This window comes from Giraffa tippelskirchi, chromosome 11 (genome assembly GCF_054371585.1).
Source record: "Giraffa tippelskirchi isolate mGirTip1 chromosome 11, T2T-mGirTip1v1.2.pri, whole genome shotgun sequence".
NCBI lineage: Eukaryota > Metazoa > Chordata > Mammalia > Artiodactyla > Giraffidae > Giraffa > Giraffa tippelskirchi.
The window spans coordinates 128,959,967-128,977,407 of record NC_137285.1 but is presented as its reverse complement, the minus strand read 5'-3'; the positions used below and the strand labels follow the sequence as shown (position 1 = coordinate 128,977,407).

Below are 17,441 nucleotides of genomic sequence, written 5' to 3'. Positions count from 1 at the left end.
GCCTGCTGGGAGAGCACGTCCCCGCCGCCGCTCCGCCGGTTTGAACTTGGCGGGTCAGATGTGGGCCGCAGGGCGGTGGGGGATTGCTTCTCCCTTTCTCGAACCCCGGTTCATGGCCGACTGCAAGTCCAGGTCTCGGCCCTCCTCGGGCTTCTTCTCTGTTCTCATGGCAGGCCCCCGGGGGCCGGGCCTGGAGGCAGTGGAAGTATGCTCGCTGTCGCCACCGCTGAGCTGCAGCAATTCCACCCTGTCGCTGTTGTCTCCCCTCGGCCACCAGAGCTTCCCGTTTGACGACGATGGTGACGAGGAGGAGGAGGAAGATGTGGACGAAGATGCTTATGACTCAGAGGCCAAGGTGGAGAGCCTGAGAGGAGTGGAGTTACAGGGGTGCACCAGGTAAATCCGAGGCCTCCGGCCGATACAACCCCCTCGAGATTCCTTAGACCCCACTAAGTACCTTCGTCTGGCGACCAGATACCCTCCCGTCTTCCCTCTCAAAAGGCAGCGCGGGCACTTGCAGCCGCAGGTGCTGCTCCTTTTAGCCCAGAGTCTTAGGCCTGTTCTTACTCATGACCACAGATTTTTCCATCGTTCTTAATCCCTTTTCCTGAGTATGTGATGGTTGCTACAGTTTTCCTCCCCAGAGAAATGCACCTAAACACACAAGAAGCGAGCATTAAACACACAAAATTGATACAATTTCAGGCATTTTATGAACACTCAAAAGTCAGAGTGGGGACACTAGAACTCTTGTTCAAATCTTTAACACCCAAATGTGGTTTACCACATCTTAGTAATACCTGTAGCGATTATGAAAAAAAATCTGGTTGTCAGTGAAGTAGGTTGTAGTAAGCAGTTTACTTTTTATGTCATAGATTAAAAGCTGAAGCTTTGAGGTTAGCAGTGACTTCAGCATCCAGAGTCAATGTCAGATCTGCTCTTAACACTTACTAAAAGTAGAAGCCATTGAATGCTAGAATCAAAGGGATTATTAAAGTTGTCTTAATATATTTCTACAATTGTTCTTTCAGCAAACATTTGGTTTGTGCCATATATGCTTAGTCGCTCAGTCGTCTCCCACTCTTTGCGACCCCATGGACTGTAGCCCACCAGGCTCCTCTACCCGTGGGGATTCTCCAGGCAAGAGTACTGGAGTGGGTTGCCATGCCCTCCTCCAGGAGATCTTCCCAACCCATGGATCGAACCCAGGTCTTCTGCATTGCAGGCAGATTCTTTAGTGTGTGAGCCACCAGGGAAGGGCCTGTAAAGAAGACAGGCATGGTCTCTACTCTCTTGGAATTAAAGCCTAGGTTAAGCCATTCAGTTTACAGATAACAAAACTGTGGCTCAGAAGGCAAATAAAAAGTCTAATTCGAAGGCTTCCACCTAGTCATTAGAGGATCTGGGCCTAATACCAAGGTATACTGATCATGTTTTCTCTTGCCTGTGCTACATGCCTATTGTTGGGTATATAGAAATACGAGCAAAGGGCCTATCCCTGCAGGAATATCTTTTTCTGAGAGAGTCTTGGTGATGCAGGTGTATTCGGAGGTAGAATCATTATGTCAACTTCAGAAAGCATTTACAAGGTTCTGATTGTCAGGTTGCACAAGGCACTATACAGGAGATCTAAGAAATACAGACCAGGGAACCCATGCTTTATGTGTAGGCAACCATTTAGCCCCTGTTGCTGTAAGGCATGCATGCCTGGGGTGAGTAAATTGAATATGAAGCCATATGAAGTGACTCACATACACAATTACAACAGTGAGTCTCTTAAGAAGGAGAAGTAATAGTAAGTACATTGGTAGGAATGGAGAGTAAGAGTAAGCAAGCAAGCCACTTGTCCACACAGTTTGTAGCAACAAGAAACAGTTTCAAAGGAGTCCATTTTCATGTGGGCCTTTTACAAATTCTGCAGGACTGAGTTGGTCCCAGTGATTTTTAGGAAGATATTTATTATTTATTTGGCTGCCCTGGGTGTTTGTTGTGGCACAAAGGATCTTTGATTTTAGTTGCAGCATGTGGGATCTAGTTCCCTGATAAGGGATTGAACCTGGGTCCCCTACATTGGGAGTACAGTTTTAGCCCCTGGACCACCAGGGAAGTCCTGATCCCAATGATTTTTGAAATAAATTTTAAGGTTTTGGAAAATACCTGCTGAGCTTAATCAGCAGGACTAAGCTATGTAGACAGTTGAGCAGCCCAGGGAATGATGGCTATCCAGAGGCCATCCACAGCTCTGCTGCTAAGACCTTGCGTTAGCTTCCCACAGCAAAAGCCCTGACCAAATGGAGCTCACCATGGGAGGAACTAGTTGTGTTTATGTCAAACCTCAGCCAAGGCCCAAATGAGCTGGTAACACCCCAGGGCTCTAGCTGCCTTCCTTATCACAGATCATCCCCTCTGATTCAAAGCAATAGGTAGGACGTGGTCTGGAAAAAATGCAGGAGTTGTCAGGCCTGTGTGTGGCAAGTGTAAGATGCCTGTGAGGTGTTCAATAAACGTCTGATGAAGGAGTGCTTATTTCTCACTTCCTAGAGAATGGATAGATGTGGTAATTGTTCTCAAATGCTTCAGAAAATACAGCACCTCTTTTCAGAAAAGAGAAGTGTTTAGAACTTTTCCTTATTCCACCTCTCTACCTCTTACCTTTGGTTGGGGCCCTGATAGTTAGGGCCTTCTGAGAAATCTGTATGCAGATCAAGAAGCAACAGTTAGAATTGGACATGAAACAACAGACTAGTTCCAAATAGGGAAAGGAGTATGGCAAGGCTGTATATTGTCACCCTGCTTATTTAACTTATATGCAGAGTACATCATGAGAAACACTGGGCTGGAAGAAGCACAAGCTGGAATCAAGATTGCTGGGAGAAATATCAATAACCTCAGATATGCAGATGACACCACCCTTATGGCAGAAAGTGAAGAACTAAAGAGCCTCTTGAAAGTGAAAGAGGAGAGTGAAAAAGCTGGCTTAAAACACAGCATTCAGAAAACTAAGATCATGGCATCCGGTCCCATCAAGTAAATGGGAAAACAATGAACAGTGACAGACTTTATTTTTTTGGGCTCCAAAATCACTGCAGTTGGTGACAGCACCTGTGAGATTAAAAGATGCTTGCTCCCTGGAAGAAAAGCTATGACCAACCTAAACAGCATATTAAAAAGCAGAGACATTACTTTACCAATAAAGGTCCATCTAGTCAAAGCTATGGTTTTTCTAGTAGTCATGTATGGATGTGAGAGTTGGGCTATAAAGAAAGCTGAGTGCCGAAGATTCGATGCTTTTGAACTGTGGTGTTGGAGAAGACTCTTTAGAGTCCCTTGGACTGCAAGGAGATCCAACCAGTCCATCCTAAAGGAAATCAGTCCTGAATTTTCATTGGAAGGACTGATGTTGAAGCTGAAACTCCAATACTTTGGCCACCTGATTGGAAGAACTGACTCACTGGAAAAGACCCTGATGCTGGGAAAGATTGAAGGCAGGAGGAGAAGGGGCCGACAGACAATGAGCTGGTTGGATGGCATCACCGACTCGCTGGACATGAGTTTGAACAAGCTCCAGGTGTTGGTGATGGACAGGGAAGCCTGGTGTGCTGCAGTCCATGGGGTCTCAAAGAGTCGGACACAACTGAGTGACTGAACTGAACTGAATTGTATAGGTGTGGGAGGGAGTGGTATCAAATGTGGTTGGGGAGCAGGAGTCAAAGATCTGTGTTTCCAGCTTGGCTAACTGGGTGAGTGTTGGTACTCTTCTCTGAGGTAGAATTATGGGAGGAGGGTAGTGAGTGGTTGGTAGATGACTAGATTTGTTTTGGATTGATTGAGTTTGATATTTAAGTGAAGCCATCTATCTGATGATAGAAAAAGTTTGGAGCTCAGGAGTAAGATTTAGCCTGAAATGCCTGGAGTGGGCCTCATCAGCACCTTCATGACCAATGAAGCTATGGGAGGATGAGGTAGTGTTCTTCAGGACTGGGAAGGAAAGAAAGATATATAGGAAATAAACAACACACCAACAGTGTTCCTTTCCCACTAGAACACAAATTCCATAATTACATGAATTAATGGAAAAATAGGGGAAAACACCACCACCACCACCATCACCAAGTAAATGGAAGTTACGAGGCAGAAAAAGCTAAGCATGGCCATAGGGGAGTCAGTTGGTTGCCTGAAGCAGGAATGTTAAAGAGACAAAGAAGGGCTGAATCTATAATAACCTGGTCTTTCTCTAGCTGCCTCATGTCCTGAATAATCTTTCTTTCCATGGGCACTAATGGTTCAACTTTTCCTATGGGGCTCTTGTACCTGGCCAAGGCCTTCTGTTTTTTATGTATATGTACACTCACAAGTACTTCTCTTTCCCTTTTCTGTTGAGCTTGAGTGAATGGTTACTTTTCCATGTACCCAGAAGAGACATACTGACAACTCTGGGGAAATCGTGGCCACTTTGTCTGAGAACTGGCACAAAGGAGTCCACCAAACCATTAAAGAACACAAGGCCATATATTTTATGTACCTTTTAATTTCAAAACAACTTCAAACTTAACAGGAAAATCGAGGGTATAAAGAACCCTGTCCACCCTTCACACCAAAACCGTAATTGTTACCACATTGGCATTACCATTCTTACTGTGTAGATATGTATTCTTTCCTTTGTGAACTACTTAAGGGAGGAAAAGGGAAAAATCTGCACCAGGATTTGGTTAGGATCATGTGTTGTAATTAGTTGTCCAGGCATAAGATGTTTAAGAATGAAAAAAATTACTATAATTGAGGCAAATGGACGGGGTGTGATTTTAGAAGATGAGAGAATTCAGAGGCAGTCTAAAGGATAAACTAAGTTAAACAGTGGACTCTTTTGTTCATAGTTTCGTAAGTGTATGAAAATCACAGTATTGTCAGTGTATCATGGAATTCTACTTTTATTGTGCAGCTAAATCATTTTGACTGCTAAGTCAAAGAGTTCTGCGTGCAAGGTCTGTAGTATCCTCTCTTTTGTAATAGTATGGTTGGATCCAAAGATAACCAAGAAGAACAGAAGCAGGTGCACTTACCAGAAAGCAGCCTGACACCGTGGGAAGTGTGGTTTGTTGGCAAAGAAAAAGTAGAACGTGACCGTCTGCAACAGAAGGCTCTCGAGGTAAAACTAGACAGTCTTCTTTTTATTTAATCCACAAGCTCACAAAGTTGAGCTGCTGTCAAAATCAGAATGTTATTATCAGAATGTTATTATCCCTCACAAAGTTTTAGCATATTTTGGTATCAGTTTGCTATATCTGTATTTATAGCTTACTGGAGAAATGACATGTGTTCCAGATTATAAGAACATTTGGGAAATACAGCTAAGCATAATTAGGAAAATTAAAATCTCTAACCTCGTTCCCTGAAAACAACTACTGTTGGTAGTTTGGCATGTAGCCTTCCAGATTTTCTTCTCTGTAAATTTTTTAAAAACATATGTGCAAATGTATATTCATACAGAGTGTCACCATATGTGTGTTTAACTAAGGTACAGTCAACCTCATGTATTTGGTAAAGTTTTTAAGAGAGGAGAGAAATAAAAACTGAAGTAGAGGCAGGAAGTCTACCCTGTACGATTCAGAACTTGTGCCCCAGAGTGAGTTTATGCTGGGAGAAGGGAGTCTGAGGGGCTTTCAGGGTTTCTTAGTTTCTCTTTACCTCCCTGCCTCACTTCTGGACGTTTTTGTATTTTTAATTCTCTTTGAACTATCCCTCTCCAAACTCAAAAAAACACATTTTCACATGAATCCGTCATTCTTTCAACTCTTACTGTTTGCTGTTTAGACCCTAACAGCCAAATAGATTTGGGTAGTTTGAAATCCTCCAGTATCTAGGTTATCTGAATTCTCTCCGTCCAAACACAGAAACCAGGTAGATCTGCATGGTGAGGGATTTATCTTGTTTTTAATAAATAGGATCACTCTTTTGTAACCTGTTTTTTTCTGCCTATTACATTATTAATATGTTTCTGTAACATTAAATATTTTCATATCATTTAAAAATGGCTGATTATAAAAATATATTTAAAATGTATCATATATATAATAGAACATAATCAACCAGTTCACTATTGTTATGTGTTTAAGTTTATTCTCATCTATTAGGGGCTTCCTGGTGGTTCATCCACCTGCCAATGCAGGAGACATGGGTTTGATTCCTAGGTTTGGAAGATCCCCTAGGGAAGGAAATGGCAATACCCACTCCAGTATTATTGCCTGGGAAATCCCATGGACAAAAGAACCTGGTGGGCTATAGCCCATGGGGTTGCAAAATAAAAATACAGCAATAAAAACAACAACTAATCTATTAGTATCTCTATTGCTGTAAAAATCCTTGGAATTAAAGCTTTGCCCTTCATGATCTTTTTGGAGTAAATTTTCCATTTCACTTTTGAAACTAGTTTTTCTTTCTGTGATGGCTTTCTAGCCAGGTTCTTGACATGATTCAAATAATTGTAGAAACCAATACATTCTGCTTTTTCCCTATTGCAGTATATTTTGTATTCTAAATACAAATTTATTCCCGGAAAAGTACACTATACTATACACTATAGTACTTGTTTCTACTTAGAAGGGCTAGGACTTGCATATATATATACAAGCGTGTGTGCTCAGTTGCTCAGTGGTATTTGACTCTTAGCGACCCCCTGGGCTGTAACATACCAGGCTCCTCTGTCCACGGGATTTTTCAGGCAAAAATACTGGAGTGAGTTGCCATTTCCTCCTCCAGGAGATCTTCTTGACCCAAGGATCAAACCCATGTCTCCTGCATCTCCTGCATTGGCAGGCGGGTTCTTTGCCACTGAGCCACCTGGGAAGCCTCTCTCTACACACACACGCACACACATATATACGCATACATTTTTAGATTCTTTTCTGTTTTCACTTCAGTTTAGTCACTCAGTTGTGTCTGACTCTGTGCAACCCCATGGACTGCAGCACACTAGGCTTCCCTGACCATCACCAACTCCTGGAGCTTACTCAAACTCACGCCCATTGAATCGGTGATGCCATCCAACCATCTCATCCTCTGTTGGCCCCTTCTCCTCCCACCTTCAGTCTTTCCCTGTATCAGGGTCTTTTCCAATGAGTCAGTTCTTCCAGTCAGGTGGCCAAAGTATTGGAGTTTCAGCTTCAGCCTCAGTCCTTCCAGTGAATATTCAGGACTGATTTCCTTTAGGACGGACTGGTTGGATCTCCTTGCAGTCCAAGGGACTCTCAAGAGTCTTCTCCAACACCACAGTTCAAAAGCATCAATTCTTCAGTGCTCAGCTTTCTTTACAGTCCAGTTCTCACATCCATACATGACTACTGGAAAAACCATAGCTTTGACTAGATGGACCTTTGTTGGTAAAATAATGTCTCTGCATTTTAATATGCTGTTTAGGTTGGTCATAGCTTTTCTTCCAGGGAGCAAGCATCTTTTAATCTCACAGGTGCTGTCACCATCTGCAGTGATTTTGGAGCCCAAGAAAATAAAGTCTGTCACTGTTTCCATTGTTCCCCATCTATTTGCCATGAAGTGATGGGCCCGGATGCCATGACCTTCGTTTTTTGAATGTTGAGTTTTAAGCCAACTTTTTCACTCTCCTGTTTCACTTTGATCAAGAGGCTCTTTAGGAAAGGGTTTGTCATACATGGCCTTTATTATGTTGAAGGTATGTTCCCTCCATGCCCAGTTTCTAGAGAGTTTTTTTTTTTTATAAAAGGATGTTTTACTTAATCAGAAGCTTTTTTTTCACCTGCTGAGATGATCATAAAGTTTTTATTTAATTTGTTAGTGGGGTGTATCAAATTGATTTGTGGATATTAAAAGTCCTTGGATAGCTGGAAAAAAATCTTATGATTATGGTGTATGATCCTTAATTTTTAATCTTTATTTTTTGTGGAGTATAGTTGATTTACAATGTTGTATTAGTTTCAAGTGTACAGAAAATGGTTTAGTTATACTATATATCCATTCTCTTTCTGATTCTTTTCCATATAAATTTTTACACAGTATTGAGTAAATTTCCCTGTGCTATACAGTAGGTGCTTGTTGATAGCTATTTTGAATATTCTAGTGTGTATATAAATTAGGAGACTGTTAACCCCAGTCTCCTAATTTATCCCTCCCCCTATTCTTTCCCCTTTGGTAACCATAAGTTTGTTTTCAAAAGACTGAATCTGTTTCTGTTTTGTAAATAAGTTCATTTGTATCATCTTTTCAGTTCAGTTCAGTTCAGTCGCTCAGTCGTGTCCGACTCTTTGCGACCCCATAAATCGCAGCATGCCAGGCCTCCCTGTCCATCACCAGTTCCCGGAGTTTACCCAAACCCATGTCCATCGAGTCAGTGATGCCATCCAACCATCTCATCCTCTGTCGTCCCCTTCTCCTGCTGCCCCCAGTCCTACCCAGCATTAGGGTCTTTTCCAATGAGTCAACTCTTCGCATGAGGTGGCCAAAGTATTGGAGTTTCAGCTTCAACATCAGTCCTTCCAATGAACACCCAGGACTGATCTCCCCTAGGATAGACTGGTGGGATCTCCTTGCAGTCCAAGGGACTCTTAAGAGTCTTCTCCAACACCACAGTTCAAAAGCATCAATTCTGCGGCGCTCAGCTTTCTTCACCGTCCAACTCTCACATCCATACATGACCACTGGAAAAACCATAGCCTTGACTAAACGGACTTTTGTTGGCAAAGTAATGTCTCTGCTTTGAAATATGCTATCTAGGTTGGTCATAACCTTCCTTCCAAGGAGTAAGCGTCTTTTAATTTCATGGCTGCAATCACCATCAGCAGTGATTTTGGAGCCCAAAAAAATAAAGTTTGACACTGTTTTCACTGTTTCCCCATCTATTTCCCATGAAGTGATGGGACCAGATACCATGATCTTAGTTTTCTGAACGTTGAGCTTTCAGCCAACTTTTTCACTCTCCTCTCTCACTTTCATCAAGGGGCTCTTTAGTTCTTCTTCACTTTCTTCCATAAGGGTGGTGTCATCTGCATATCTGAGGTTATTGATATTTCTCCCGGCAATCTTGATTCCAGCTTGTGCTTCGTCCAGCCCAGCATTTCTCATGATGTACTCTGCATATAAGTTAAATAAGCAGGGTGACAATATACAGCCTTGACGCACTCCTTTTCCTATTTGGAACCAGTCTGTTGTTCCATGTCCAGTTCTAACTGCTGCTTCCTGACCTGCATACAGGTTTCTCAACAGACAGGTCAGATGGTCTGGTATTCCCATCTCTTTCAGAATTTTCCACAGTTTATTGTGATCCACACAGTCAAAGGCTTTGGCATCGTCAATAAAGCAGAAATAGATGTTTTTCTGGAACTCTCTTGCTGTTTCAATGATCCAGCAGATGTTGGCAATTTGATCTCTGGTTCCTCTGCCTTTTCTAAAACCAGCTTGAACGTCTGGAAGTTCACGGTTCACGTATTGCTGAAGCCTGGCTTGGAGAATTTTGAGCATTACTTTACTAGCATGTGAGATGATAGCAATTGTGTGGTAGTTTGAGCATTCTTTGGCATTGCCTTTCTTTGGGATTGGAACGAAGACTGACCTTTTCCAGTCCTGTGGCCACTGCTGAGTTTTCCAAATTTGCTGGCATATTGAGTGCAGCCCTTTCACAGCATCATCTTTCAGGATTTGAAATAGCTCAACTGGAATACCATCACCTCCACTAGCTTTGTTCATAGTGATGCTTTCTAAGGCCCACTTGACTTCACATTCCAGGATGTCTGGCTCTAGGTGAGTGATCACACCATCGTGATTATCTAGGTTGTGAAGATCTTTTTTGTACAGTTCTTCTGTGTATTCTTGCCACCTCTTCTTAATATCTTCTGCTTCTGTTAGGTCCATACCATTTCTGTCCTTTATCGAGCCTATCTTTGCATGAAATGTTCCTTTGGTATCTCTGATTTTCTTGAAGAGATCTCTAGTCTTTCCCATTCTGTTGTTTTCCTCTATTTCTTTGCATTGATCACTGAGGAAGGCTTTCTTATCTCTCCTTGCTATTCTTTGGAACTCTGCATTCCAATGGGACTATCTTTCCTTTTCTCCTTATCATCTTTTAAGATTCCACATATAAGTGGTATCATATATTTGTCTTTTCTAACTTGCTTCACTTGGAATGATAATTTCTAGGTTCATCCATGTTGCTTCAAATGGCATTATTTCATTCTTGTTTTGTAGCTGAGTAATATCCCATTGTATATATGTACTACCTCTTCTTTATCCATTCATTTGTCAGTGGACATTTAGGTTGCTTCTGTGTCTTTGCTGTTGTAAATTGTGCTGCAGTGAATATTGGGATGCAAGTATCTTTGTAAATTATGGTTTTCTCTGATTTTATGCCTAACAATGGGATTGGTAGGTCACATGATTATGTTTTTAATTTTTTAAGAAACCTCCATACTGTTTGTGATAGTAGTTGTACCAATTTACATTTCCACCAACAGGATAGGAGAATTTCGTTTTCTCCACACCCTCTCCAAAATTTATTGATGATGCTTCAGCCTGTTGATGGCCATTCTGACTGGTATTAGGTGATACCTCATTGTTGCTTTGATTTGCATTTCTCTAATAATTAGTGGTGTTGAGTATCTTTTCATGTGCTTTTTTGGCCCTCTGTATGTCTTTTTTGGAGCAATGTCTATTGAGATCTTCCATTCATTTTTTTATTGGTTTGTTTATTTATTTAGTTTTTGTTATTGAGCTACATGAGCTGTTTATATATTTTGGCGATTAATCCCTGGTTGGTCAGTTTGCTTACAAATATTTTCTCTCATTCTGTGTGGTATAATCATTTGGTCAATATTGATTCTTCCAATCCAATAACATACTTTTGGTATATCTTTCCCTCTCTGAGTCATCTTCAGTTTCTTTCATCAGGTTCTTACAGTTTTCAGAGCAAAGGTCTTTTGCCTCCTTAGGAAAATTTACTTCTAGGTGTTTTATTTCTTTTTGATGGGATGGTAAATGGGACTACTTCCTGAATTTTTCTTTCTCATCATTCATTGTTAGTGTATAGAAATTCAAGTGATTTCTGTGTATTAATTTTGTATCCTGCAACTTTGCTGAATTCCTTGCTGAGCTCTAGTAGTTTTCTGGTAGCATCTTTAGAGTTTTCTATGTGTAGTCTTGTGTCATCTGCAGTGACAGCTTTACTTCTTCTTTTCCAGTTTGGATTCATTTCTTTTTCTTCTCTGATTACTATCGCTAGGACTTCCAAAACTCTGTTAAATTGAAGTGATGAAAGTTGTCATTCTTATCTTGTTCCTAATCTTAGAGGAAATGCTTTCAGCTTTTCACTGTTGAGTATGATGTTAGTTGTAGGTTTCTCATATGTGATCTTTAGAATGTTGAGGTAGGTTCCCTCTAAGCACATTTTCTAGAGAGTTTTTTATCATAAATGAATGTTGAATTTTATCAAATGATTTTTCTGCATCTATTAAGATGATAATATGGTTGTTAGTTTTCAATTTGTTAATGTAGTGTAACAAATTCTTGCATCTCTAGGATAATCTCACTTTATCATGGTGCATGATCTTTTTAATGTATTGCTGGATTTGTTTTGCTTATATTTTGTTGACGATTTTGCATCTATGTTCATCAGTGATGTTCGCCTGTAATTTTTTTTTTTGGTGGTATCATTGTCTAGTTTTGGTATTCAGTGGCCTCATAGAATGAGTTTGGGAGTGTTTCTTCCTCTTCAGTTTTTTTGGAATAGTTTGAGAAGGATTAGTTTAACTCTTTTTTTACATGTTTGCTCGGTGGTAAAGAATCCACCTGCCAATGCAGGAGACTTGGATTTGACCCCTGTGTTGGGAATATCCGCTGGAGAGGGAAATGGCAACCCACTCCAGTATTCTTGCCTGAGAAATCCGATGGACAGAGGAGCCTGGTGTACTACAGTCCATGGGGGTCACAAAAGAGGTGGACATGACTTATTGACTAAACAAAAACCACAAATGTTTAATACTAAAGAATTCACCTGTGAATTCATCTTGTCCAGACTTTTGTTTGTTGGCAGTTTTTAAATCATGGTTTCAATTTCAGTACTTGTGATTGATCTGTTCATATTTTCTATTACTTCTGGTTCAGTCTTGCAAGATTATACTTAAGAATTTGTTCATTTCTTCTAGGTTGTCCATTTTATTGACATATAGTTGCTTGTAGTAGTCTCTTGTGATCCTTTGTATTTCTGTATTGTCAGTTGTGACTTCTTTTTCTTTTCTGATTTTATTGATTTCAGCCCTCTATCTTTTTTTTCTTCTTAAAAAATATTTATTTTATTTATTTCAGCATGCCAGGTCTTTATTTCAGCATACAGGATCTTTAGTTGTGGTATGCAGACTCAGCGTTTGGGATCTAGTTCCCCCAGCAAGTCCACCTGTTTTGGGAATGTGGGGTCTTTGCTGCTGGACCACCAGGGAAATGCCTCTCATTTTTCTTGATGAGTCTGGCTAAATTAATTTTGTTATCTTTTCAGAGAACCAACTTTTAGTTTCATTGATCTTTTTTTAAATTAATTTCTTCATGTTTATTTCATTTGTTTCTATTCTGATCTATTTAATTTCTTTCTTTTGTGTTTTGTTTGTTCTTTTTCCAGTTGCTTTAGATGTAAGCTTAGGTTGTTTGAGATTTTTCTTTCTAAGGTACTGTTGTATTGCTATGAACTTTCCTCTTAACAACTGCTTTTGTTACGTCAGAAAGCTTCAGAGCTTTAGTATCATCATGTTTTCATTTTTGTTTGTCTCTAGGTTGGTTTTTTTTTTTCCTCTCTTTTATTTATTCAGTGATTCATTAGTTGTTTAGTAACATGTTGTTAGGCTTCACGTGTTTGTGTTTTTTTACGATTTCTTTCTTATAGTTGATTTCTTATCTCTTAGTGTTGTGGCTAGAAAAAATGCTTGATATGATTTCAGTTTTCTTAAATTTACTGAAGTTTGCTTTTTGCACCAGCATGTAATCTACCCTGGAGAATATTCCATGTGTCCTTGAGAAGAATGTATAGCCTGATACTCTCAATGGAATGTTTTATAAATATCAATTAAGTCTGTCTGGTCTAATATATCTTTAGCAGTCTGTTTCCTTATTGATTTTCTTTCTGGATGATCTGTCCAGTGATATAGGTGGAGTTTCAAAGTCCCCACTATTATTGTGTTACAGTTGATTTCTCCTTTTCTAGCTGTTAACAGTTCCCTTATATGTTAAGGTGCACCTATGTAAGGTACATAGGTATGTTCCATTGTTATATCTTACTTCTGGGATTGATCCCTTGATTATAATGTAGTAGCCTTCTTTGTCTCTTTAATTGTGAAGCCCGTTTTGTCTGATATGAGTATTGCTACTCTGGCTCTCTTTTGATTTCCATTTGCATGAAATAAGTTTTTCCATTCCATCACTTTCAGTCTGTGTGCATCTCTGCTTCTGAAATGAGTCTTTTGTAGGCATCATGTGTATGCTTCTTGTTTTGGTATCCATTCAGCCACTGTGTGTCTTTTGGTTGAAGCATTTTATCTGTTTATATTTAAGGTAATTATTGATATATATGTTCTTATTACCATTTTGTTAATTGTGTTTGTTTTTGTAGGTCTTTTTTCCCCTTTTCTTGTGATTTGATGACTGTCTTTAGTGCTTTGTTTGAATTCCATCTTATTTCTTGCATATTTATCTATTATGCATTTTTGGTTTGCAGTTACCATGAAGTTTTTGTATAGCAGTCTTTTTTAAGTTACTGATTTCTTAATTTCAAATGCATTAAAAAAAAATCCTGTGTTTGTACTCTTCCCCTCATGATTACTGCTTTTGATGTAATATTTTATATCTAATTGTTTTTTGTATCCCTTAACTGCTTATTGTGGATACAGATGACTTTATTACTCCTGTCTTGTAACCTGACTACTAACTTTGTGAATGGTTTCCTATCTTTACTGTATGTTTGTCTTTACCAATGAGCCTTTTCATTTTGTAATTTTCTTTTCTAGTAGTGGCCTTTTCTTTTTTGCCCAGAGAAGTTTCTTTAACTTTTGTTGTAATGCTGGTTTGGTAGTACTGAATTCTGTTAGTTTTTGCTTGTCTGAAAAGCTTTTGATTTTGCCATCTAATCTGAATGAGAGCTTTGCTGGCTATAGCATTCTTGGTGTAGGTTTTCCCCTTTCATTACTTTAAATATATCATGACACTCCCTTCTGGCCTGCAGAAAACTCAGCTGATAGCCTTATGGAGGTTCCTTTGTATGTTATTTGCTACTTTTAATATTCTCTCTTTAATATTTGTCATTTTGGTTACAATGTGTTTTGGTGTGTTCCTCTAGGTTTATCCTGTATGGGACAACTCTGCACTTTCTGGGCTTGCATGACATTTTTCTTTCTAAGGTTAGGGAAGTTTTCAGCTATTACATCTTCAAATATTTTCTCTGGCCCTTTCTATCTTATCCTCCAGTGACCCCTATAATATGAATATTTATATGCTTGATGTTGTCCCAGATGTCTGTTTAGTGGCAGTGATTTTCACTACTCAGTGTTCCAGCTCACCAATGCATTTTTCCATATCATTTAGTGTACTGTGATTCCTTCTAGTGTATTTTTTATTTCAATTACTGTATTTTTCATCTCTGTTCAACTGTTCTTTATGTTTTCTCTTTGTTAAAAAAATTCTGACTTCTCTCTCTCTCTGTGCATCCATTTTCTTCCCAATTCTTTCCCTCCTCTTTACGATCCTGCTGTGAACTTTTTCTCAGGTAGATTGCCTGTCTCCTCTTCACTTAGTTCTTTTGGGGTTTTATCTTTTTCCTTCATCTGGACATAGTCCTGTGGTGTCTCATTTTGTCTATGTTAGTATTTGTATTTTTGTGTATGGGGCAGCTTTGTTACTTTTCTGGACTTTACGGTAGTGGCCTTCTGTAGGAGATGTCTTACATGTTCCAACAGTGCTCTCTGCTCTTGTTGCCTAAGCCGTATACCTGCATAGGCCCTTCTGTTGTGGCAGGCTGACTGTGAGTGGTCTGGTAGGCTTGGTTGGCTGCTAGTCTAGTTGGTTGCCAGGCACTGCCTTGTGTGAATGCTGCTGGCTCCTCTTAGTGTCATCTGGTCATGAGGCAGAACCCTAGGGAGTGCTGGGGGTAGTGCTGCCTCACTGGTGGCTGGAGTTAGGATCCTGAAGATTCTGGGGCTATTGCCCACCTATTGGCAGTTGAAGCCAGATCCTGGGGTTAGTGCAGGACCACTGGCAGGCAGAGCTGGGTCCTAGAGCCTGGTTTCAGGGCCCAGGGGTCCCAGAGCTCATTTTAGATGATTGGTGTTGGGGGCTGGTTCCTGACACAGTTGGATATGGGGCTTGGGTGTCCGAAAGGTTGTTGGCCTGCTAGTGGGCAGGGCCAGTGCCCAGGTGGTCCCAGGGTAGGGTCTGACCTGCTGTTGCTGGACTCAGTATGCCAGCTGTGGTATTGTAGTTTTTTGCTTGTGGTGTCTGCCCTCCTGGTGTGTGGGGTGGTCAAGAGGCTTGTGAGCTGCCCAGTGCAAAGGGCCCAGGCCCAGCTCTTGGCACCCAGGTGAGGAAATCTGTGTTTAGGGCCTTGTCTGGTGGTGACTGTGAGCTCAGGAAGTCTTTAAGCAGCCTGTTGGTGGGTGAGTCTGTGTCTCTGTTCAGTTAGTTGTTTGGCCTAAGGCATCCTACAGACTTTTGGGTGGGTCCAGGTCTTGGAGATAGTGAGCCAAGATGGCAGCTGCCATCAGCTCATGCAGCTGAATGCCCCAACTATGCCCGTCATCAGTGTCCATGTCCCTAGGGTGAGTCACAGCCACCTCATGCCTGCCTAGAGGACTCTCCCAGACCAGTTGGTAGGTCTGGCGCAAGCTAATTTCAGATTACTGCTTTTGCCCTGGGTCCCATTGTACGTGATATCTGTATGTGCCCTTTAAGAATGAAGTCCCTTTTCCCTCAGTTCTGTGGGGCTCCTGCAAGTAAGCCCACTGACCTTGAAAGCCAAATGCTCTCGGGACTTGTCTTCCTAGTGCTGGACTGCAAGGCTTGCAGCCTTACATGGGGCTCCGAACTCTCTTTCCTGTGAGAGAGCCTCTGCGGTACACTTATTCTCTACTTTGTGGGTTGCCCATCCTTGGGGGTAATATGAGTCTGTCCCTCCTACCTGTCTCATTATGGTTCCTTCTTTGTGTCTTTAGGTTCCAGTCTTATTCATCTACAGTTGTTCTGTAGATAGTTATGGTCTTTGGTGTACTTATGAGAAAAGGTGAGCCCAGGGCCTTTCTACTCCACTATCTTGGCCACTCTCTTCAGTCATAGTCTTCTTAATGCTTCTTCATTTATTTTCAGAATTCATTTGTCATTAAGGCCCCAGACTCTCAATTTTCTTACTTCAATCTTAAGTTTTAACATCACTAATTCCATTGTTTAGTTTGTTGTGGTTCAGTTGCCAAGCCCTACTCTTTGTGGCCCTGTGAACTGCAGCACGCCAGGCTTCTTCTGTCCTTCACTGTCTCTGAGTTTGTTCAGACTCATGTCCATTGCGTCAGTGATGCCATCCAACCATCTCATCCTCTGTTGCCGCCTTTTCTCTTTTCCTCAGTTTTTCCCAGCATCAGGGTCTTTTCCAATGAATTGGCTCTTCACATCAAGTGGCCAAAGTATTGGAGTTTCAGCTTCAGCATCAATCCTTCCAGTGAATATTTAGGACTTGATTTCCTTTGGAATTGACCAGTTTTATCTCCTTGCTGTCCGAAGGACTCTCAAGAGTCCTCTCCAGCACCACAGTTCAAAAGCATCAGTTCTTCGGCACTCAGCCTTCTTTATGGTCCAACTCTCACATCCATCCATACATGACTATTGGAATTATTTAATTTAGTGGCTTTCAAAATATTTGTTCACACTGAGAAATCTACTTTTCTTCATGTCACACAAATGCATACATATATACACTTATGTACATATCTGAAATATCTTAATTTTGTGGAGAACTTGGAAATATTATAATTTTTTTTTTAAAGCGAGTCATAACCCATGCATTGATTGTAGACTCACAGTTTTGCAAAACACTGATCTAGTGAATCAGTGGTATTGTGGAGCTCAGTTTATTTTATTTAGCTTTATCTCCAGCCTCACTAGAAGTCACTTGTTATCCTAAGAAAAGGAGGGTCACTTCAGGCCACTTTTAGAGTCAGCATACCATAAATAAATGTAATTAAATTACAGAAATTATAAGAAACTCTGAGCTTTGGAGTAACATGGAACTAGGCTGAAATTCTAGTCTTGCTGTTCTGAATCTGTGATCTAAATCTCAGATCTTCTCTGAGCCTCAGTCTATTCATCTATAAGCCAGATGTTAGACTATTAGAGTGGTTAAAAGCATAAATTCTTGAGTCGTACATCCTGGATTCAAAACTACGATCTTGGATCTTTAACCT

General features: G+C 40.6%; 1 protein-coding gene across 8 annotated transcripts in view; it reads left to right on the top strand.

Annotated features, from left to right (window-relative positions):
• Positions 1–26: 26 nt before the first annotated feature.
• Positions 27–17,441, top strand: part of CCDC34 (coiled-coil domain containing 34) — a 104,851-nt gene continuing 87,436 nt past the window's right edge. For 7 of the 8 annotated variants that reach the window (XM_081544070.1, XM_081544071.1, XM_081544074.1 and 4 more), the window contains exons 1-2: positions 27–396; positions 5,011–5,146. In XM_081544070.1, the coding sequence (XP_081400196.1) occupies positions 59–396; positions 5,011–5,146 (474 nt within the window). In that variant the 5' untranslated portion in view covers positions 27–58. Of the gene's footprint in view, positions 397–1,800; positions 1,821–5,010; positions 5,147–17,441 lie in introns of all 8 variants that reach the window. The other variant, XM_081544068.1, reaches the window with a different exon arrangement.